Genomic DNA, 24,583 nt, shown 5'->3' on the forward strand with positions numbered 1-24,583 from the left:
TAACTCAGAGTGGATCAATCATAATTGCTTTTATGTTTATTTGCAGCAAGGGAAGACTAGCACTGCCCAGGTGCTGGTAATAGCTTTATCAAAAAGAGACAATACCATCACCCCTTTGGACACAAGTTCAAGGACAAGGTGCATTCTGTTGTCTGCTGAATCAACGTTTGGCATTCTTCCAGTAACACAGCTGCGGTTCTGCACTCAAGTGCTCAGGTACCATCAGCATCATGTTGCACCAAGATTATTAGCAAAGCACTCCGATGCAATACAGGTTCCATTTTGTTACAGAAAGAAATGCCATTTTGGTACAACAAGTGAAGTACGTTTCCCTAGTGGTGGAGAAGCATTCCTTCACACCCCCTTACGTCACTCCCCATTTCTGTTCACACCTCTGATCCTTCACACCTCACCCTCTGTGAAAACCCTTACATCACTCCCCATTTCTGTTCACACCTCCGATCCTTCACACCTCACCCTCTGTGAAAACCCTTACATCACTCCCCATTTCTGTTCACACCTCCGATCCTGGCGGTGCTCACCATCTGTGAAAACCCTTCTTACCCTACACCCATCGTCATTTTGTAACCCCGCCTGACCCCTACACCATTTACCATCCCTGTAAAGCCTCCACCATCCACACTGGCGCAATAGCTGACAGCTGACCTGAGAAGGACACCGAGCGTGGCAGGTAGCAGCGCTCACAAAACACACTCACACCAGCTGACATTTTTTATAACCCGACCGATTTGCATGGTTATCTTGTCTAAACCGCTTCCTACCTTCCTATCTTTACCTTACCCCGGTCCCCCCACTGATCTCCGTCCTGAAACATATCCTTGCCAGCGAGGGAAGTTCTATACGCTCCCATTTACTTCCTCCCTCAGCTCCATTCTGGCTCAAACAGTCCTTCCAGGTGAGACAACATTTCAAAATTGGGTAAGAATAGGATGATTCGGCAGATGAATGTGTGGCTGAGGAACTGGTGCAGGGGCATTGCATCAGATCTCTGGGTCATTGGGATCTCTCCTGGGGTTGCAATGATCTGTACAACAGGACGGGTCGCATCTGAACCTGGCGGGGTCCAGTATGCTCGTGGGCAGGCTTGTTACAGCTTGTGTTTAAAATAACTTGTCAGGGGGATGGGAACCGGAGTGTGAGTGCTGGGGTTGAGGTAGTTGGTTGGCAACAGAGGTAGCAGGTAGTTGGTTGGCAACAGAGGTAGCGTGCAGTGGGAGTACTAGCAAGCACCATGCTGCCCTCATGTTATGAGAGACGGCACACCACACGATCAACTTTATCTGTGCCTGCTCATGCTGTGTCTGTGCCTGATACGAGAACCTACACACTGAATAGAAGCTTCCTTCACTGTGCTATCAGAATTTGGAACAGCCTTTCAGATGCTGTGGTTGGAAACATCAGCGATGATGGGTTCCAAGCCTTCAAGAGTCGAGTGCACAAACACCTATCATCTCTGGGAGGGAAGGCACATGCTTCTTCAGAAGATATGATGAAGGGGACCAGGATGGCAATGCTTGGCTGTTGGCAGGTAGGGTTAATACCTGACTTTCAAGAGCACTTTGAGTTATGTTCCGGCTGGACTTAGTCCTTAAACTGCTAGAGAACAGTGCGTAAAGAACAGATGCTGTTTTCTCCCAGTCGTGATTAGTTTTTAGTTCCAAGTGCTCCTGTCACGTTTTGTCACCCTGCAACCTTATTCTTCAATCTCTTTGAATAATAGAGGACAGCAGGTGTATAAATGTCTCTCTCCAGCAGACTTCATCATGACTCCAGTATTTCTACTATTTTTTTTAAATGTTTCTTAATTGTACATATGATTTTCTTGTGTTCTATCGCTGAGCAGCGGTGAACCATCTGATTGGCCTGTCAGAGTTCTCTTTGGGAACTAGTTGACTTGATCAGCGTTTCTGATCCTGGCTATTGTTCACGATCACACGTAATAAACAAAAATGCAGAGGCTGATATCAGGTGAAAATTGCAGTCAACGGAATGAGTTGCACCGTTAAAGTGAGACAACATCTATAAGGGTGATGAATGCAGGGCTGAAGGAACGTGCGCAGTGTACAGAGTAACAAAGGTGAACTTGTAGCACAGTGTGATTTGAGTACATCTCCGTGTCGTGGCTGAAAGAAGATTACAACCCGGAGCTTAACGTCCAAGCAGACACGTTGTATCTAAAGGACAGGTAAGTAGGCAAAGGGGTGGGTGCCTCTGCTGGTAAATATGAAATCAAATCATTACAAAAAAAGGGGCGGCAAAGTATCAGAAGATGTAAAATCTCTGTAGGTAGAGCGAAGAATTATTAAGTGTAACAAGACCCTGCGATGATTTATATGCAGACCTCGAACCGTTGTAAGGATGTGGTCTACGAATTACAATTGGAGAGAAAATGCATGCCAAGAGGGCTATGTTACGATAGTCATGGGGGAATTACAATTAGGAAAATCAGGTTAGCGTTGATTACAGAGGGGGAAATTTGTAAAATGCCAACGAGATGTCAGTTGAACACGTTGGGGATCAGCTATTCTGGATTGTGTGTTGAGCGATGAACTGGAACTGAGTGCTGATGAAATCGCAGAGCACACTCGATGGGCCGAATGGCCTGATTGTGCTGTATCATGTGGAGTTCTGGTCTAACAAACCCCTGCAATGCTGAGTGACCAGAGTTCAGTCCTGGGTGTGAGGAACTGTTGCAATATCTGCAGAATCTGACATTAACAGTCCCTCGTCAACTCGCAACTGGATTTAGTTACCATCTGACAGTGACTGCAGGTCAGGGTAGGAAACAGGGGAGAGACTACATCTGCTGACCCGTCTGACAGTGACTGCAGGTCAGGGTAGGAGACAGGGGGAGAGACTACATCTGCTGTCCCGTCTGACAGTGACTGTAGGTCAGGGTAGGAGACAGGGGGAGAGACTACATCTGCTGACCCGTCTGACAGTGACTGCAGGTCATGGTAGGAGACAGGGGGAGAGACTACATCTGCTGTCCCGTCTGACAGTGACAGCGGGTCAGGGTAGGAGACAGGGGCAGAGACTACATCTGCTGTCCCGTCTGACAGTGACTGTAGGTCAGGGTAGGAGACAGGGGGAGAGACTACATCTGCTGACCCGTCTGACAGTGACTGCAGGTCATGGTAGGAGACAGAGGGAGAGACTACATCTGCTGTCCCGTCTGACAGTGACAGCGGGTCAGGGTAGGAGACAGGGGCAGAGACTACATCTGCTGTCCCGTCTGACAGTGACTGTAGGTCACGGTAGGAGACAGGGGGAGAGACTACATCCTCTGTCCCGTCTGACAGTGACTGCAGGTCAGGGTAGGAGACAGGGGGAGAGACTACATCTGCTGACCCTGTCGGCATCAGCCCCAGGGTACTGAAGGCCTGTACGATCCTGTTCTCTGGTATTTTGCAGCACCATTACAATCTAAGACTGAGTCAGGAAAAGATACCGGTGCTGGGGAAGACTTCCTCTTTGGTTCCTTTGCCCAATACGATGACTCCATCTGGACTTAATGACAACAGACCAATTGCCCTCATGTGATGAAGGTGATGCAGAGGCCGGTCCAGACTTACCTCGGACCCTCTACAGTTTCCCTACCAACCTCATGAGGGAGCGGATGATACCATCATCTCCCTGTTGCAGCGAGCTCACTCCCACCGGGATGATGCTTGTGGCATTGTGAGAGTCACTGTTTTTGATTTCTTTAATGCCTTCAATACAATCTAGCCACGTTGTCTGAACAAGGATGGGCGTAGACAAATTCACTATCTCCTGGATTACTGCGTTCTTGAAAGATAGACCCCAGTTTACACCGCTGGGTGGTTCTCTGCCTGAGGTGGAGATGAGTGACACTGGAGCCCCACAAGGGACTGTCCTGACTCCGTTTCTGTTCACACTGAACACCTGAGACTTTCAGTGCGACTCTGAGTCTGGCCACTTAAAGATGTTCCCTGATGGCTCTGCCGTAGTTGGGTGCATCAGAGATGGGCAGGACTCGAGGTACAGAGGGCTGGTTTAACAGGATTGTGGAATAGTGAGGGAAGAATCAACTGCTCCTGAACGTGGTCAAAACCAGGGAAATGGTGATAGATTTTAGGAGGAACAGGACTATGATGAGTCCTGTATACATTCTGGGAGAAGAAGTTGCGATGGTGAAGGAGGACAAATACTTGGGTGTTCGCCTCGGCGAGAGACATGACTGGGAAACCAACACCAAGACTGTTTAAAAGAACGGGATGAGCAGACTCCATTTTCTAAGGAAGCCGAGATCCTTGAACACGTGAGGCAGGATGTGGCAGATCTTTTACCAGTCTGTTGTAGCGAGTGCAGTCTTCTTCGCTGCTTTCCGTTGGGAAAGACTAAATAAACTCATCAGAAAGGTTGGATCCATCCTTGGCCACCACCCGGACTCCTTCGAGTGAGTGGTGGAGTGGATGTCACTGATCAAACTGTTATCGATTATGGACAATCCGGAACATCCTCTCCATGACCTACTGAATAGGCAGCAAAGCCCCCGACCCCTTTTGAACAAACTCACTCAGCTCCGCCCTCACAAGGATCGTAACAAAAATCTTCTGCGACAGGTGAACACACATCATAGTTCAATAGTCTCTGCATTGTTGTTTCAAACATTATTATTGCACACTCATACAGTGTTATTGTGTATATTATTATTCTTCACTTTATTTTCAGTAAGTCAGCCCGCTGCTTGCTGTGCTTTTAGATGTTGCTGCTGGAACGAATGAATTTCCCACTCGGAATCAATAGAGTATTTATTATTATTATTATTCTCCAGCCCTTTATCTCTCAACAATCAACTTCCCAGCTCTTTGCTTCACTCCTCCCCGTCTCCCGGTTTACCCTATCACCTCACCTGCCCCACATTCTGACTCCCTCCCTTCCTTTCCAGAGCTGAAGAAGGGTCTGGGTCTGAAACGCCGACTGTTCACTTCTCTCCATAGTTGCTGTCTGCCTCCCTGACTTTCCTCCAGCATTTTCCGTCTGTTGTTTGGGATTTCGGCATCTGCAGATTAACTTCTGTTTGCTCACACGCGCATGCGCATAGGTATGAGGTAAGCCCAAATATCGCGCATGCGCTCAGTAGAGGAGAGGCTCGCAAAGACCGGCCGCAGGTAGGAGGGGTCTCCGGTGGGGAATTAATCAGCGGCGTCTGAAATGTGATTGACGGGCTATTACTGTCAGCTCCTGCCGCACTGGTCCTGCACCCCAGCACAGTCCCGGTCCGTTCCCTCTTTCTCAGCCCCACGATCCGTACCCAGTGCCGCCAGGCTTTCGGCTGATGAGCGGTGGGCCGCCGCCGTTTCTGCGGCGCATGCGCATCGCTTTATTGTTCGGTGGCTGACAGACAGGTTTCTGGTTCGCAGGCCCTTCTGGGTAAAGAGGCAGCCATGGATGACACTACCAAGCGTTGTTCCCGTACAGTCGAAGGAAATGCGAGCGAATAAATCCCCCAAACACTGCCGTGTTTCAGCTATGTAAATCCGAGGATTAGTAACTCAGAACAAAAATATAGTTCCCAGTTAATCTCGGTTGAAGAGTTCACCTTCCAGTCAGTGAAAATGTCAATTAGAGCTGTTTGGAAATAAAACCTTCCGTCAGATTTAGTTCTCTCTGAGTGAATAAGGATATGAAACACCTTTGCCTCAATGACAAGTGACTTGTGGTTTTTACATCACAAAAGTGCCGCACTCCAATGAAAATAGCCACTGCCCTCCACTTTATATTCATTGGCATTGCCATCGATGGGTTTATCACTGTCAATCAGCTGGTGGAGGGTATCTGAGTAATTAGTAAATCTCCAGGATCATACATGTAGAAACAAGTGCTCTTTGTAGTCTTGTGAAACATGACTAGAACTTGAAATAATACCAAAGGACAGAGACAAATTGAGCCAAGTCTTAGGTTGATTGAAGTCAGAAATAGCACATTCTCACACAGACAGGAATACAGTCAGAGAATTTGATGGTCAGTCAGAATGTCTGATCCGTGCCTTGTTCGCAGATGAGTGCATATAGAAACATAGAAATCTACAATATATTACAGGCCCTTCGGCCCACAGTGTTGTGCCGTCCATGTAACCTATTCTAGAAACTGCCTCGGATTTCCCAACCGCATCGCACTCTGTTTTCCTGAGCTCCACGTACATATCTAACAGTCTCTCAAAAGACTCCATGGTATCTGCCTCTACCATCATCGCTGGCAGTGCATTCCATGCACCTACTACTCTCTGTGTGAAAAACCTACCTCTGACATCCCCTTTAACCCTACTTCCAACACCTTAAAACTATGCTCCTCGTGTTTGCCAATTCAGCCCTAGGAAAAAAGTCTTTGGCTATCCACATGATCAATGCCTTTCATCATCTTATACACGTCTGTCAGCTCACCTTTCATCTTCCATCGCTCCAAAGTTCACTCAACCTATTCTCATAAGGCATGTTCTCCATTCCATGCAACATCCTTGTAAATCTCCTCTGCAGTCTTTCTATGGTATCCACATCCTTCCTGTAATGAGGTAACTGAACTCAAGACTCTAAGTGGGTTTAAAGAAGGTCTTATATAGCTGTAGCATTACCTCACCGATCTTGAGCTCAGTTCCATGGTTGATGGAGGCCTTCTTAACAACACTGTCAATCAGCACTGCAGCTTTGAGTGTAAAATTGACATGGACCACAAGATCTCGCTGATCCTCCACATTGCCAATAGTCCCAACATAATATTGTGTTCTGTCTTCAAATTTGATGTACCGAAATAAACCACAGCACACTTATCTGGGTTGAACTCCATCTGCCAGGTCTGCATCCTATCTGCATCCTGCTGTAACCTCTGGAGAACTGTCCAGACTCTTCACAACACCCTCAACTTTTGTGTCATCAGCACCCTTCTCCTTCCTCATCAAGATCATTTATAAACATCACAAAGAGAAGGAGTCTCAGAACACATCCCTGTGGAACACCACTGGTCACCATCCTCCATGCAGGATACAAACCATCTACAACCACCTTTGGCTTCTGTGGGCAAGCCAATTCTGGATCCACAAAGCAAGGTCTACTTGGATCCTTGCCTCGTTACTTTCTGAATGAGCCTCACATGAGGAATCTTATCAAAAGTCTCATGAAAGCCATGTACACAACATCCAGTGCTCTACCTTCATCAGTGTGTTTGTTACATCCTCAAAGAATTCAATCAGGTTTGTAAGGCATGATCTGCCCTAGACAGAGCCATGCTGACTATCCCACATCAGATTATGCTTCTCCAAATGCTCATAAATCCTGCCTCTCAGGAGCTTCTCCAACAACTTGCCCTGCACTGAAGTAAGAACCACTGGTCTGTAATTTTCTGGCTGATCTCTACTCCCTTTTTTAAAAAGGGAACAGTGTCTTCTGATCCTCTGGTACTTTTCCTCTCCCTATTGATGTGCAAAGATCATCACCAGAGGCTCAGCAATTTTCTCCCTCACTTCCCACAGTATCCTGAGGTATATCTCAAGTTGACAACCCCCAGCTTGTGTTGAAATTGGTAAAATTGTGACGCCACAGCTCACATTCAGAGGAGATCATATAGAAACATGTAAAATTATGGAAGGAATAGATAAGATAGAGGCAGGAAAGTTGTTTCCACTGGTAGATGAGACATTGCCTCAAAATTCGGGTAAATTGGGATGGAGATGAGGAGGAACTGCTTTTCCCAGAGAGTGGTGGATCTGTGGATTTCTCTGCCCAATGAGGGAGTGGAGGCTACCTCAGTAAATATATTTAAGACAAGATTGGACAGATTTTTGCATAGTTGGGGAATTAAGGGTTATGGGGAAAAGGCAGGTCGGTGGAGATGAGTCCATGGCCAGATCAGCCATGATCTTATTCAATGGCAGATCAGGCTCTAAGGGCCAGATGGCCAACTCCTGCTCCTATTTCTTTTGTTCTGATGTTCTCACCACAGACGAAACCTCTCCTGAAATATTGTCCTTCACCAATTGATGTCTTTTGCAAATATTTTTACAGGTTTGAAATTGCAGAACACTTGTGTACAGGAATCTTCAACACAACAAAACATCAGTTTTTCTGTCTCTGTCTGGATATTTAAGGAGTGACCAAATATTTTCTTTGCAACGCCAACACATCTGTTGTCGATCTTTGGAGATGAAGAAGTATCTCATCCCAGCTGGTAAATGTATTCTGTCTCTGAAATGAAATTTTCTGTTTTAACTCTGTGTAATTCACTGGAACCGGGAGCTGAGAACACACCAGCATTTGTTCACTGGAGATCAGTTCTCAACTGCATTGATTGTACAAGGCATTCAAACGTCTGTCTTTTTGAATTGCCAGAGAATTGATCGTAGTGAGATATCATTCTCCTTCTCTCAGTGTGGGAAGAGATTCACTCACAGGCTACCCACAGACACGCCAGTGAGTTCACAGTGGGGAGAGACCATTCACCCGCTGTGTGTGAGGGAGGGGAACCACTCAGTCATCCAGTCTGAAGACACATCAGCAAGTTCACACCATAGTGAGATGCTCCACTTGTTCTGACTGTGGGAAGCCATTCTGTTATTGATGCTAAAGGTATATCAGAAAATTCACCAGTGAGAGGACATTGACCTGCTCGGATGGTGGGAAGACATTCACACACTCAACCACAACACAGTGACACCAGTGAGTTCACACCGGGGTGAAGCCATTCACCTGCTCTGAATGTGGGAAAGGATTCACTCAATCATATCAACTGAATGAACACCAGCTGGTTCACACTGAAAAGATGCCGTTCACCTGCTCAGACTGTGGGAAGGGCTTCACTCACTCCTCCAAACTACAGAGACACCAGCGAGTTCACACCGGGGAGAAGCCATTCACCTGCTCAGACTGTGGGAAGGGATTCGCTCAGTCATCCAACCTACAGACCCACCAGCGAGTTCACACTGGGGAGAAGCCATTCACCTGCTCAGACTGTGGGAAAAGATTCATTCAGTCAAATCACCTGCTACAACATCAGTTAGTTCACACTGGGGAGAGACCATTCACCTGCTCAGACTGTGGGAAGAGATTCCTTCAGTCATCTGACCTGCTGACACACCAGCGAGTTCACAGTGGGGAGAGGCCATTCACCTGCTCTAAATGTGGAAAGGTATTTGCTCGGTCATCTGTACTGAAGGAGCATCAGCGAGTTCACACTGGGGAGAAGCCGTTCACTTGCTCTGAATGTGGAAAGGTATTTGCTCGGTCATCTCAGCTCTTGAGACACCAGCAAATCCACTCTGGGGTGAAACCATTCCTCTGCTCAGAATGTGGGAAGGGATTCATCGATGCAGCTCAGCTGAAAGATCATCAGTTTGTTCACACTGTGGAGAGGCCATTCACCTGCTCAGACTGTGGGAAAGGATTCACTCGGCGTTCTCGACTACTGACACACCAGTTAGACCACACTGGGGAGAAACCATTCATCTGCTCAGAATGTGGGAAGAGATTCACCCATTCCGCTCAACTGAAGGAACATCAGCGACTTCACACTGGGGAATGGCCATTCACCTGCTCTGAATGTGGGAAGGGATTCACTTGGTCATCTCGACTGAAGGTGCATCAGCGAGTTCACACTGGGGAGAAACCTTTCAGCTGCTCTGAATGTGGGAAGGGATTCAGTCAGTCATCCAAACTTGTGAGCCACTACCGAATTCACACTGGGGAGAAACCGTTCACCTGATCAGATTGTGGGAAGGAATTCACTCGGTCATCTGAGTTTAAAATACATCAGCGAATTCACACTGGGGGATGCCACTCTCCTGTTCTGAATGTGGGAAAGGATTCACTCAGTCAACTCAATTAAGACTATAAGATATAGGAGCAGAAGTCGGCTATTCGGCCTTTTGAGGCTGCTCCGCCATTTAGTCATGGGCTGATCCAATTCTCCAGTCATCCCCACTCCCCTGCCTTCTCCCCATACCCTTTGATCCCCTGGCTAATCAAGAACCTATCTCTCTCTGTCTTAAATGCACCCAATGACTTGGCCTCCACAATTGCATGTGACAACAAATTCCACAAATTTACCACCCTCTGTTCTCCTCATCTCTGTTCCAAATGGATGTCCTTCGATCCTGAAGTTGTGCTCTCTTGTCCTAGATTCACCTACCATGGGAAATAACTTTCGCATATCTAATCTGTTCAGAGCTTTTAAAATTCAAAATGTTTCAATGAGATTTCCCCTCCCGACCCCAGCCCCCATTCTCCTGAACTCCAGGGAGTACAGCCCAAGAGAAGCCAGATGCTTCTCGTATATCTAACGCGCTGTAATGTTTCACTGCTAATGTAATGGCTTCTTTGTAATGTTCACTGCTGAAGTAACAGTTTCTCTGCAGCAGCAATGTTCGTGTTATGGCTGGCGATAACAGGACTGTGGGATGCATGTCAGCCAATCAGGATTTTGTTGCTCTGTTTCGTGAATCTGGGAGCGGTTGATTTTGTCAGAGAGAGAGATGGAGAGAGAAGACGCGAATGGAGAGATTTGCTAGACTGCCGGACAGGGTGGAATCGGAGCGCGGGTCCGGAGGGCAGTACGATCGGAGGAGGCCGATGGGGACCGATCGGCCTATCAGTGAGCTCCACTTTTGCGCACAGACTGTTTAATAAGATCGCACCCTTTTTTCAATTTTGTTTCTCTACTAACCATACAGTCAAAGTAAGAGTTATAAAGCTTAATCATTTAATCGCAAAGTGTGTTCTGTTTGTTATTTCTGGACACTAATTTGTAACAGGGGACACATCGGGCAGCATCCATCCAAACGAGATTTCTTCAGTTGGGCCGGGAAGGGGGTTATCACCCCCTAGATTAAGCCGCTAGGCAAAGCGAGAATTACAATTGTGAGGGCTACGTTCGAGATTGATTCTGTTGGATGTTGTGTAATTACCCTGAACAATGAACCAGTGGGGCAGATATTTGTACTGCGGATGAATTGTTAATTCCACTGTTAAGTTCTGTTGAAGTTGTGATTGTGAGCAGAGACTTGATAAAATGGCGGATGCAGCTCTTGTTCTCATGCAGACCAGCGCTGAGGGAGCTGGTGGCGGAGATTTCAAAGACAGGGTTCTATCATTTCTGTGGAGTGAGGGGAAAGAGTGGTCGGAGTTGGAAGGTCTAATTAGTCCACGTCCCCTGGTGAAGAGTGAGAATTCTGAGGTAGTAGCCGCCCTTACTTCTCTGGCGAATAAATGGAAAAATCAGATTCAGAGTCCCAGCTATGGCAGGCTCCACCTATTCTCTGGAATAACGCCCACCCCTAAAGGGGAGGAGGAGTATGAGACGTGGGCGGAACGAACCTCTCAGTTGTTCGATGAGTGGCAGTGCTCGGATGATGAAAAGCGACAGCGATTGGTTGAAAGTTTGAATGGGCGGGCCGTTGACGAGAGAGCTGTCAGGTTACATTATCCCGTAGCGACAGCTGTCAGTTATCAACAAGCACTGGGCAATGACTTTGATCCGACTGGAAGCCCAGTGGAGCTCCTGGTGGCGTTTCAAAGCATGCGTCAGGAGCAGGGGGAGAAGCTTTCTGCTTTTATTTTACGGCTGGAGAGGCAGCTAAATTGCTTGCGGCACAGAGGGGTCATTCAGGCGGCTGAGGTGGATCGGTTAAGAATGGACCAGATAGCCATGACCCGATTGTGTGGGGTCTCTGACAGTCTCGTAAGACGCGTCCGCTCCATCTTTTGTTAAGCTGATCAGAGAGGTACGGGAAGAGGAGATCGCGGCGGAAGCGTGGGAGGACTCAGTCAGCAGCATACAGTCCTCGGTAGTGTCTCCTGCGGTGAAGTGACCACAGATAGCCTACCCCGGGGAGTGGTAGAAGAGATTGTGGCAGAGTTGAGAACGGAGATACGTCGGTTGTTATCAGCGGGTGTGACCCCCCTCCCCCATATGTTGGGGCTGATGTGGGGGGGGGTGCAGATTCCCCAAGGGGATGAACAGTGCGGAGGGCTGCTGGCAGCAGGTGTCACGCCAGAGGGAGAGTGAGCCCCCGGGTACCTCGGCAGGGAGAGTCGTTGGGAAAACCTAGAGGAGACCCAGTGAGGGAACGGCCCGGTGTCTCTGGGGGAACACGTTCCCAGCAATGTACCAAGGTACTCCCGAAAGTAAAAGACCATATTCCTGAAGGCTTAGTGGGACCACGCTCCAGTGTGTCGCTACGGATAGAGAGTATTTACGCTAAAGCCATATTCGACACGGGGTCGCAGGTCACGTTACTGTACCATTTGTTTTACAACCGGTATCTGAAGCATTTACCCTGAGTGGTGCGAAGTGGTTTAGTGTGCTGGATTTGAGGAGTGGATAGTACCAGATCCCCATGAGTGAGGCCGACAAATAGAAGACGGCACTTATATGTCCCCTGGTATTCTTCCAGTTCGAAAGGATGCCCCAGGGCATATCGGGAGCCCCTACGAACTTCCAGCGGGTCATGGAGAAGATGGTTGGGTATATGAACTTGCTTGAGGTGTTCATGAATTTGGATGACCTCACAGTATTTGGATCCACCTTGGAAGAACACGAAGCGAGGCTACTGAAGGTGCTCGGCTGCCTGAAAGCTGCAGGGTTAAAACTTTCCCTGTCTGTTATCTAAGTCGGACACATAATCTCACAAATGGAGTAGCTGCAGACCCGGCTAAGATAGAAGCGGTGACCACTCGACCAAGGCCCCAGACTGTGAGCGCCCTGCGGTCGTTCCTGGGGTTCTGTGGTTATTATCGGAGATTCCTGACGGGCTACGCCAAAGCGGGTCACCCCTTGAATCAGCTTCTGTGTGGTTACCCTCCCCTGGGGAAGAAAGGGAGGGGAGGAGGGACAGGAGGGTGGAGAATATCTAAACCCGTCAGAGACTTTTGGACAGAGGTGGATGATTTCAGCCTGAAGCACCGGCCGGGGAGCCGGAACATTGATGCGGATGCTTTGTCCCGACAGGTACATGAGGGACTGGACAGGGACGAGGAGGGGGAGAGCGTTCCTGCCCCTGGGGTGACAGGTGCATGAGGGACTGGACAGGGACGAGGAGTGGGAGAGCGTTCCTGCCCCTGGGGTGACAGGTACATGAGGGACTGGACAGAGACGAGGAGGGGGAGAGCGTTCCTGCCCCTGGGGTGACAGGTACATGAGGGACTGGACAGAGACGAGGAGGGGGAGAGCGTTCCTGCCCCTGGGGTGACAGGTACATGAGGGTCTGGACAGAGACGAGGAGGGGGAGAGCGTTCCTGCCCCTGGGGTGACGGGTACATGAGGGACTGGACAGGGACGAGGAGGGGGAGAGCGTTCCTGCCCCTGGGGTGACGGGTACATGAGGGACTGGACAGGGACGAGGAGGGGGAGAGCGTTCCTGCCCCTGGGGTGACGGCCCTGTGTCAGTTTGCCATCACCGTGAAGGCAGAGGAAAAGGAGCGGCCGGATCGAGCAGCGGATCAATGGGCGGCTTCCGATGACGTTATTCCCCAGGTTCACTGTGACCTCACTGCGGCCGGAATTGAGTTCTGGGGAAGTGGCGGCTACTCAACGGGATGACCCGGGCAGTGGCACTATTTGGTCTGCGGTTGAAAAGGGAGACACGGCTCAGGCGGAGAAGAGAAAACAAGCTTCGGTGCCTCCATTACTGAAAGAATGGCCTCGACTGGAGTTGAAGAGCCAGATCTTATCCCGGGTCACGTCATGACCGGTCCGACCCGGCGTTGCCAGCTGGTTCTGCTTGAGAAGTATCGGAAGGTTGCGTTGAAGTCACTTCATGATGATTCTGAACATTTGGGGGTGAAGAAGACCTATGGATTGCTCAGCGACCGGTTTTACTGGCCTCGAATGAAGTCGGAGGTTGAAGAATACTGCAAGTCGTGCATTCGCTGCATACTCCGGAAGACACTGCCTACGCGGGCAGCTCCTTTGTCCCACTTACACTTACAGAGCCCCTGGACCTGGTGTGTGTGGATTTCCTGTCCATAGAACCCGATGCCAGCAACACGGCGAATGTCTTAGTCATCACGGACCACCTCACCAAATATGCTCAGGCTTTTCCTACCGAGGACCAGAGGGCGACTACGGTGGCAAAAGTGTTGTGGGAGAAGTATTTCGTTCATTATGGCCTCACCAGGCGGATACATAGTGACCAGGGACGGGACTTCGAGAGCAGACTCATCTATGAGTCACTGGGCATGCTTGGAGTTGAGAAGTCGAGGACCGCGCTCTATCACACGCAGGGCGATCCCCAGCCTGAGGGGTTTAATAAGACCTTGCTAGACGTACTCGGGACCATGGAGGTCAGCAAGAAGAGCAGGTGGAGTCAACATATTGAGATCTGGTTCACTGTTACAACTGTTACACGAAATGAAGCTACTGGGTACTCGCCATGTTATCTGATGTTTGAGCGCGAGGCGAGTTTGCCCATTGACCCTTGTTTTGGTACTGATGAGGGTGACTTACCACCGAAGCCTTATCTGAAGTATTTGTGTGATATGAGGAGTGAGCTCAAAAGCGCTTATGAATTGGCTGGGGCTGCAGCCGCCAAGCAGAATCGAGGAAATAAGAGGAGGTATGATCAGAAAGTGAGGTTCTCCCAACTCCTGCCGGGAGACCGAGTCCTCATAAGGAATTTGGGGCTACCTGGAAAGTACAAGTTAACTGACTGCTGGGCGGCCACACCTTATGTGGTGGAGAGTCAGATGCCAAACCTACCGATTTTCCAGGTGAAACGAGAAGGGGCCTGTCAAGATTCTTCATCGGAACCACCTGCTGCCCCTGGGACAAGAGGTGCAGGTTGACCCAGAGCCCGACTTGGAGCCTACACCTAGTAAGAGGACTCTGCGAAAACGCAGGGCAACTGCAGGGCCCACAGCGGGATAGGCTGGGCCGGGCCGCGCCCATGAGAGGGAAGCTGAATCGAAGGATGATTATCTGGATGTGAGGTACATGCAACCTTTCGCTAACTCCCCATTGATTGAGGAAGAAAGCCCCGGCCCCTTTCCCCCTGAGTCAGGTGAGGTGGAGGGGGTGGGTGAGTTGTGGGCAGCCTGGGTTACAGCAGGACATTGAAGGAGAGGAAGCGGGGCCTGGACACGGGACAGAGGGCTCCGGGTTGCGGGGGTGGGGGTGGGGGAGGACTCGGCAAGCAGACACGAAGTGTCACCAGTAGCGTCTGAGTCTGAAGAGTTAGGTGAGGAGGTACGGATGTGTAGACCACCGTAGGTTGACCTATGCAGCGCCTGGGGAACAGTGCGTGATCTCTGCTGTTGTGGCGAGCTATGACACTGCCTTTTGCATCTGGATTGGACTTTGTGTTTGTAGGAGGGGTTGTCGAACTATCTCAACGTCATGAGGACATGACTAAATTTGGTAGTGGTGGGGGCAGAGTGTAACGCGCTGTAAGGGTTCACTGCTATGTAATGTTTCTTTTTGCAATGTTCACTGCTGAAGGAATGGTTTCTCTGTAGCAGCAATGTTTTGGTTATGGGCGGAGATAACCGGACTGTTGATGCATGTTAGCAAATCAGGATTTTGTTGCCCTGTCTTGTGATTCTGGAAGCAGTTGCTTTTGCGGGCTTTTGCGAAAAGGAGAGAGAGAGAGATGAAGAGTGAAGACGCGAACGGAGAAATGTGGTGGATCGCCGAACGGGGTCGTCTCCGAGCGGAGGCCCAAAGGAGGAGATCGATGGAGGAAGAAGAACAACTGAACTGCGTGAGCTCCAACTGCGTGTGCACAGGACCGTTTAATCAGATTGGTGCCTTATCGTTATTTTATATATATATATTTTCACTACTAACCATGTAGTCAAGGTAATAGTTATAAAGCTTAATCGTTTAATTGCATATTGTGTACTGTTTGTTATTTCGGGGTACTGATTTATAACAGGGGACACATCGCGCAGCATCCACCCCGACGAGATTTCTTAAATTTGGCGGGGCAGGGGGATTGTCACCCCCTGATTAAGCCTAGAGGAAGCGCGTGTTACAATACATTTCCCTTCCATTTATAAAATAGTTAACCCTTTCATTTCTTCTTCCATACACTTCCCGACACTGTGCTCCATCTGCCAATTTTTTGCCCATACTCCTAAAATTCTGATGCAGTCCACCATTTCGTTTGCCCCCATTACTAATTCTCGTTTACCCACGGCCGGAAATTCACTCTCTCCTCCCTTTAGCACGTCATGTAGCTGAAGAAACCTTTGGTGTCCTCTTTTATATCACTGTCTAGCTTAAATTCGTATTCCATCTTTACGTTCTTAATGACTTTTTAGTTGACTTCTTTTGGTTTTCATAAGCTTCCAAATTGTCTAACTTCCCACAATTTTTTTACTCAATTATATCGCCTCTCTTAGGCATTGACATTCCTGCAAAATTCTTCTTCTTTTGTGATGTATTTATCCCGAGCCTTCCGAATTGCTTCCGGAAATTCCAGCCATTGCTGCTCTGCCGTAGTCCCTGCCAGTGTTCCCTTCCGATTAATTCTGGCCGATTGTAATTGTCTCTGTGATTACCGTCACTCTGCTGTAATACCAGCACATCTGTTTTTTGCTTTTCCTTCTCAAACCTCAGGGTGAACTGAGAAACATTCTGCTCATTTGCCCCTAAAGGTTGTTTTGCTTTCAGGTTTTCAATCAGTTTCACTTCATTGCCCCACACCCAGTGCAGGACAGCAGATGCTCCAGTGGGTTCAAACGTCAGCTGCCTTAAAAAGCGATCTCGAAGGCACTCTAGAAATTCCCCGGCCTGGAATCCAGGATTAACCTGATTTTTCCCATCTACACGCATATTTAAATCCCCCATGACTATTCTACCATTTCCCTTTCGGTAAGCATTCACTGTCTCCCGTTGTAATTTGTAGGTCACATCCTCACTGCGGTTGCATGGTCTGTACAGGGTCTTTTCACCTTGTAGTTCCTCAGCTCTATCCACAATGATTCAACACCTTCCGCCCCCATATCGCCTCTTTCTAATGATTTGATTTTGTTTGTTCAACAAACAGAGCTAAGCCACCACCTCTGCCTTCCAGCCTGTTTTTTTCCATACGATATGTATCCTTGGATACTAATCTCCCAGCTACAATCTGCTATCAGCTATTGTCGTAGTCATTAGTAGCTGCAGAGGCGGTCATTAAGATGGGGCGACCTGGCTTTTCACCAATTAAAAAAAAACAGTGTTTATCCATACCCCGCCCTATATTTTCACGTTAGCCAGTTATTCATGTGAAAGTTGGAGACAAGAGAACTGGCAGTGGATTGGCCACCCAGTATCACACCAGCCCTACAGTTGTCTGGGGACGTCAGACTGTGAGGTACTGAGCAGGAAAGGGAAAAGATAGACATATCCACAGACCAAATGCTGGGCGGCATTCTGGAGCAGTACATTGATTGGCATATGGCGGGACACTGAGTTTATGAGTCGCCATGACGGTGTTTCACTCCCCCACCGTCCACGCCCCCTCCCTCCACCACACAGACTACCCTAATGTCCCGGAGCTGCCGGTAGCTGGGAAAACCCGCCCGGAAATAACACCTTGGCCATCAGGCGGTGAATGAGAGGAAACAGAGCCCGGGCTCGACACACAGCGGCCCGCACTGGCTAGTGCTCAGGAAGCGGCTTTATTCATGAACTGAAGCACCGAGGTGACCGGATATTTCACCGCGCCTGTCAGCCGCTCCCTGAATTTCGACTGAGTCACCGTGTAAATAAATGTATTCGTGCAGCAGCTGAAAATACTCAGCAAAACTCCGACGTAGTGAAAGATCCATTCAGAATCATTGAAATCAGATCCTTTTCCTGCGACCTGATAATATATGACATTTACAACGTATGTCATCCACAGGAGGATGAAGTTGCCAGAGAGGGTGAAGAGTAAAACCACAGACCTCCTCCTGCTCTCCATCTCCGGGTCACTGCGGTTCTCCCCCTTGCTCTGACCCTTCAGCCCCTTACGGACCCGACTGGCCACTAAAATGTGTCTGACTGTCAGAGCGTTGAGCAGCAGGATCCCAGCGAAAGGGAGGAGCGGAGTTAAAACCGTATCGAGCCAGTCATGTCCCACCCACCCGGGGTCATTGAAATAATTTTCCTTGATTCTGCAAAACCACGGTACATTGTCAATGATCACGCTGTGTTCAAACGTGAAATATCGTGGAATGTTTTTCAGACAAGACAGTACGCCGGTTGTTGTCAGAACCACAGCCGCAGTTTTCCAGGTGCAATATTTTGTTTTCAGCTTCTGGCAGCAAATGGCGACAAAACGATCAAAGGTGAAAGTGACGGTGAACCAGACAGAACAATCTGTGGCTGTGCACTTCAGTACATCGATAACACTGCACACAGGGGTGATGTCCAGAAAATTCCACGGAAAGTAATACCAATTGATTCGAGACAAAATGACCTCGGTGACAATGGTGAGTAGATCCGCCGCTGCCATGGCCACCAGGTAGCGAGTGGTGCAGGTAGAGAGGCCGCACTTTCCCCGGGACAGGATCACAATCGCCACTAAATTCACTGGAGAGAAAGAGAGAGGGGGGGGGGGTTTGGGTGAGAGAGAGGATAGACACTGCCATTACTGAACACATTCTCCAGGAATTAACACAGGATTTTGCTTCAGTTAAAGAGAAAGAGTGCTAGAGCCTGTGAGCGGCTGCTAATCTAAGATCGGACACGGGTCACACTGTTTCTGACCTCCCTTTTTCAGTATGAAGATACGACGATGTGTGGACAATCGTCGGCGATAAGAACGAGCTGAGTGAACAATAACGATTGGTTCTGATCCCGATTCCAGTCACTGACGGGGCCGGTTTCATTGATTTAACCGTGACTGACCAGGCCTCCCGAAGCTCAGCTTCTGATGGGGCCGAGAAGGGACACAGAGGGGAGCAACACACAAAAATACTGGCGGGATCCAGCAGGTCAGGCAGCTTACATGGAATTGAACAAACTATCGTTTCGGGGCGATACAGTGCCCCAATTTACAACGCGTCTCAGAGGGAAAGCCGGAACAATTTAGTAACCAGAGAGCACTACGCCGAATAATTTTGAAAACGAAGCTTTCTCTCTTCGTTTTGACCTTCCGTCCACACTGAAACGGCGTTTTCATCCCCCGAAAACGGAGATTTTCAGAAACACTCTCCAGAGTGAATAAATCTGAAAACGCCTAATATCCGGCGTAGTGTGTACAGGGTAAACGGAGAGATTTAAAAACGCTGTCATGACAATACCAGAACAACACTGTTTCTTTTCCTGCTTCTGTTTGGTACTGCGCAAGCTGTTATAACGCGCAGTCGGTGTGAAAGGCGTGAGAGTTAAATTGTAAAGTGAGCTTTTTTGACTTTAAAAACGCTGTCATGAAGTGCCGGAACAGATGTTCGTTGTTTTCTTGAACGCAACCACCTAACAATTTCAGAACAGACGTACGAGACTGAAGCCAGGAGAGTTAGAAATGTACTCACCAAATACTTTGGCCCATAGCTTACTGAATAAATAAGTATACTCCCTTTGCCCTGTTTCTGTCCTCGCCTGTATGAAGGTGGTTCACCTATTTTTGCAAGTATTTCTCTGACAATAGATGTGTAACACCCTAATGTAACATTGTATGCAAATACAAGACAACACTGATGCAGACGTTTTATACATTTAACAAGGTGCTTTATTAATGCAACAGAGTTAGTCAGTTTTTCAATGTTCGTCGTCAGCTGGGTCATACTGTCGGTTGCCTCCATACGCTCCAGTATTTGTTGTTGTTTTTTTTTTTAGTTTTAGGTCCTCCTGCGCGAGAGCCAAGAGCAATTTCTTTAAACTTTTTTTTTCTAGTCTGTAACTGGACAAACGCGCACCAAGTATAGCATTTCCTCTTCTCTTGTTTTCTATGTGTCCCGCACATGCCCAGTAGGAGGAGATTCGCCCAAATATCTGCCTAATGTGGAAGGAGATATTTTGAAAAACGCTTAGTGTGGACGCCTGCCGTTTTTACTCGAAACCGGCGTTTTCAAAATTATCCGGCGTAGCGAGGACGTAGACTAATGGATTAATTTTACAGCACAGTTCAATTCGATAACTCTCGTCAGCATATCTATGGACACTGGTGGTTATCTGTGACAGACTCCACCTGGAGACGTGAAACACTGGACCAGGGGTTTTCTCTGAATAATAACTCAGAGCAAGTGAACTTCACAATGTAAACCCATCCCAGTCACCCCTTCACGGAGAGCCTCCGTTCCCCAGCTGTGGGACAACTCTGGACAAGGTCCCATTAAAAGATTCCCCGTTACACCGTCCAGGAGAGTTGCCCGCCCCGGTACTGGGACAAATCTGGACAAGAGAACGTTAAAGGCAAGAACAAAGTTCAAGTTGATCCCCTGAGTTAGAGGAGAGACCGGGGATTCGTTCATCTTGTCATCACATATAAAACAATCAGGATATTGAATTGACAGGATAAATATCTTAGACGGATATCTATGCAAAGATCATCAACTTGGAAGCTTGTTGATTGATTATAAACAGGTTCACACCGGTTAACACACGGAAATACCAAACATAAACTGCTCTGCTCACTCACCAGGAACTCCAGTGACGGCAATGACCAGGTACAATATTTTCTGCACACTGTAGTACCGTTTCAACATTGCCGACATTTCCCCTGCGCAGCAATGTATCCCCCTGTGCCTCAGGCGGTCTATTGGAATGAAATGTTGAAGCACCACATGTCCCGGGTTTATAAACACCATCTAGCGACCCCACAGGGACAGACTTCAACATATTTTATAATAAAACTCCGTAACTTATTTAGAAACCTATTACATCAGACAGGTGCCATCCCCGCGGTGACAGGTTGTGATTAATTTAGTGAATTAATTTTTAGACCAGCTGTGTGAGTAACTTTGTCCCAGGAACAGCATCAGAACCTTCGAGGTGTCTTATCAATAGCATTTGCTTCCACTGTAAATATGTACTTCAGGGAAATGGAAATCATTTATCAAATACAGAATATTGAAATAAAGTCTGTAAAATTGCATTGAATCACCCACTATTGCCATTCTCGTCAACGGTATAAACTCTTGATGTAGTTGGTGTTTTTGTGGACTCGACCTAGAGGGTCCTTTGTAAGCTGTCTGTGTGTGGTGACATGAATAACCACTTTCCGATCCATGAAACCTTCCAACTACTTCACTGACTTAGTCATAGTCAGAACATTTGGGGCCTCGTCCCGAAACTACCCCTGACCCTACCGCATGGCCATAAAACTCAACAGTCCAGTGGTGGTGGGGTGAGAATTTCTTAATCATATCACCCAACATATGTCAAAGAACATGGCGGAGAGCTGGAAAGGTAGATGAAACTTCCGTTATGTGTGTGTATGTGTGTCTGTGTGCGCGTGTGTGTGTGTGTGTGTGTGTGTGTGTGTGTGTGTGTGTGTGACTGGGTGTGTTTTGTGTGTGTGTGTGTCTGTGTCTGTGTGTGTGTGACTGTGTGTGTGTGTGTGTGTGTGTGTGTGTGTGTGTGTGTGTGTGTGTCTCTGTGTCTGTGTGCGCGAGTGTCTGTGTGTGTGTGTCTGTGTGTGTGACTGTGTGTGTTGTGTCTGTGTGTGTCTCTGTGTGTGACTGTGTGTGTTGTGTGTGTGTCTGAGTGTGTGTCTGTGCGTGTGTGTGACTGTGTGTGTGTGTGTGTGTGTGTGTGTGTGTGTGTGTTTCTGTGACTGTGTGCGCGAGAGTCTGTGTGTGTGTGTCTGAGTGTGTGTCTGTGTGTGTGTGTGACTGTGTGTGTGTGTGTCTGTGTGTGTGACTGTGTGTGTTGTGTCTGTGTGTGTCTATCTGTGTGTGTCTGTGTGTGTGTCTGTGCGTGTGTGTGACTGTGTGTGTGTGTGAATATACTATTATTGGTAAGACTGCTGGCAGTGTGAAGGATCAGAGGGATCTTGGGGTCTAAGACCATACAACACTCAAAGTTGCTGCGCAGGTTGACTGTGTGGGTAAGAAGGCATGTGGTGCATTGGCATTCATCAACCGTGGGATCGAGTTTAAGAGCTGAGAGGTAATGTTACAGCTATATCTGACCCTGGTCAGACCACACTTGGAGTACTACATAGCCTCAAGATTCGGGGGTGTAGATTTAGGATGGAGATGAGGAGGAACTTCTTTTTCCCAGAGAGTGATGAATCTGTGGAATTATCTGCCCAATTCGCAGTGGAGGCTACATCAGTAAATATGTTTAAGACAAGTTTTGAATAGACGCTTGCATATTGGGGGAATTAAGAGTTGTGGGGGAAATGCAGGTAGGCGGAGATGAATCCATGGCCAGCTCAGCCATGATCATATTGAATGGCGGAGCAGGCTCGCCGGGTCAGATAGCCTATTTCTGCTACTTTTTCATATGTTCTTATGTTCACAGCCGGGTTTGGGACCGCCTCAGACAGACTTAAAGGAAAAAAAAAAACAACAACTGATATTTGATCTTTTTCATCTTTATAAATAACTCTCTCTCTGCTACAGAAGCCGAGCCATCCTTGTGTGAGCAGGCCAGAGACACAGGACGGGCACTTGCTGGTGTACATTCCAGAGGTGAGTGGCGAGGACCCCGTCCCATCTGTCTCAGCGTGGTCCTGACTGTTGCAGGGGAGGGGGGGAAGGTGCGTCTGGGACACTGGGGGAGCAGGCGACGTGCGGAGGAGATCTCGTACTGAATCGCCAACCCACCGCTCGGCCTACAGATGCACAAGTTCCTGCCTGTCGAAGTGCTTGCACTTCTTCACCGAGTCTTCGTGGTGGAGAATCTTCAGGACGCCTACGTGACCGTCTACGACTACTACGAGAATTGTAGGCTCCTGGCCCCTCCCCTTTCCCCTCCCGAACCACTCACTGCAACCCTGCCAGCGGACACACCTCCTCCCTGTTCCCTGCCCAGAGGTTTCTGCCCCACTGCCCTCTCCCCAGTCCCACTGAATGTCACTCCTTGCCCCTTCAGACCGCTGGGCACCCCTCCCTCCAATCCCTCTCCTTACGCGCTCCATATCCCTCTACACAGCTCCCTCCAATCCCTCTCCTTACGCGCTTCATATCCCTCTACACAGCTCCCTTTGTCCAACACCCTACCCATTCACAAATTCACTCCTCTGCACTCACCCTCTCGCCTCTCCCTCAAACCCTTCGCATCCCGTTCCTCATGTTCTCGAACACTCCATCCACTTGCTCATTGCGTCACATCTTCCCGTCCAATTCCTCCCCACCCGACCCGCCCTCACTCTCCGTCCACTCCTCTGGCTCTATCTCCCCTGATTCTCCGAGCCCGTCGCCCCTCGGTCCCCTCTCTTCTATCACTGCGTCACATACCCCCGTCCAGTTCCTCTCCACCCGACCAGCAACCCCCCCCATTCTCCGTCCGCTTTTCTGCCCACATCTCCTTGATTCTCCGAGCCCGTCGCCTCTTGGTCCCCTCCATTCGCTCTGCACGCCCATCCCACCCAGCCCCCGGACCCAAAACCATCCCCCGTGCACACCTTTGACCTCCCTGCACTCACACTCTGACAGCTTCTCCTCACCCAGTTCTGCTCAATCACGCCCTTTCATCTCCATTGCCTCCTACCCCCTACTCGCCCCTACTGCCACACCTTCCCCTCCCTCTCCTGTAGACCCCTCCACGCTCCTGAAGAGTGGCGTCTCATGCCGTCCACTCCACTCCCTTTCTCTCCCCTCCCTTCCTCCAGCCCATATGACTATTGAATCCCTCCCATTTTATCCCCGTCAGATGAGGCCGCCATCGCTGGATACCACTGGCCAGCACCAGGTGAGATCCCGCGGAGACCCTTCCACCGCGAGGGCGATGTGGCGAGTTTGACCGCCCCCCCACCCCGCCCACCGCTGCCCGCGCTTCCCTCCCACCTCCCTGACACCGTTCCTCAGGGCTGGATGCGGCCTTCTCCTGTGGGCGTGTTCCTATCCAGGGTCAGCATGCAGAGCGGGTTAGTCATGTATGAGGTCCTCCCACCGTTTACTGAGGAGTGCATTAGAACAAAGGGTATCTGGGAATACAGGTCTACAATTCAGTGAAAGTGGCTTCACGGGTAGATCGGGTCGTATAGAAAGCTTTCGACACATTGACCTTCAAAACACGAAGCACTGAGTGCAGGAGATGGGACGTTATGTTGAAGTTGTAGAACCGTTCAAGAGGCCTCATTTGAAATTCTGGTCAACTACCTACAGGCGAGATTAACTGAGTGCAGAGACACTTTACAGGGTTGTTAGAAGAAAGACCGTTACAGCGCAGTGCAAGCGCTTCGGCCGACAATGTTGCCGGGCCTGGAGGAACTGGGATTTCGGGAAATGTTGAATAGGGTCGGACTTAATTCCCAGGAACGCGGACGACTGAGGTGAGATTCGATCGAAGTATACAGAATTATGAGGGAAATAGATTGGGTAAATGCAAGCAGGCTTTTCCCACTGAGGTTGCGCAAGAATAGAGGTCAAGGATTAAGGGTCAAAGTGAAATGCTTAGGGGGAACACGAGGAGGAACCTCTTCCCTCAGAGGGTGGTCAGCGTGCGGAACCAGCTGCCAGCAGAAGTGTTGGAT

The 24,583-nt window shown here is 49.0% G+C and overlaps 2 protein-coding genes across 4 annotated transcripts in view; one reads left to right on the plus strand and one right to left on the minus strand.

The window, feature by feature from the left end:
• Positions 1-8,112: 8,112 nt before the first annotated feature.
• LOC140185254 (uncharacterized) overlaps positions 8,113-24,583 on the plus strand; it is a 124,913-nt gene continuing 108,442 nt past the window's right edge. For 2 of the 3 annotated variants that reach the window (XM_072238642.1, XM_072238643.1), the window contains exon 1: positions 8,113-9,725. In XM_072238642.1, the coding sequence (XP_072094743.1) occupies positions 8,797-9,725 (929 nt within the window). In that variant the 5' untranslated portion in view covers positions 8,113-8,796. The remainder of the gene's footprint in view (positions 9,726-24,583) is intronic. The other variant, XM_072238644.1, reaches the window with a different exon arrangement.
• LOC140185485 (probable G-protein coupled receptor 139) lies at positions 17,621-20,645 on the minus strand. Its single transcript, XM_072238819.1, has 2 exons — positions 20,579-20,645; positions 17,621-18,528 (listed from the first exon to the last, which is right to left on the minus strand). The coding sequence occupies exons 1-2, from the start codon at positions 20,643-20,645 to the stop codon at positions 17,621-17,623; spliced, it is 975 nt and encodes a 324-aa protein (XP_072094920.1).

This window comes from Mobula birostris, chromosome 20 (assembly GCF_030028105.1).
Source record: "Mobula birostris isolate sMobBir1 chromosome 20, sMobBir1.hap1, whole genome shotgun sequence".
NCBI lineage: Eukaryota > Metazoa > Chordata > Chondrichthyes > Myliobatiformes > Myliobatidae > Mobula > Mobula birostris.

Bases quoted from the DNA above. Each gene is read 5' to 3' on its own strand.
- LOC140185485 (XM_072238819.1), bottom strand. From the start codon at position 20,645: ATGTTGAAACGGTACTACAGTGTGCAGAAAATATTGTACCTGGTCATT. The intron at 18,529-20,578 runs GTGAGTGAGCAG...CTTTCTCTCCAG, and splicing joins TGCCGTCACTGGAGTTCCTG to TGAATTTAGTGGCGATTGTG.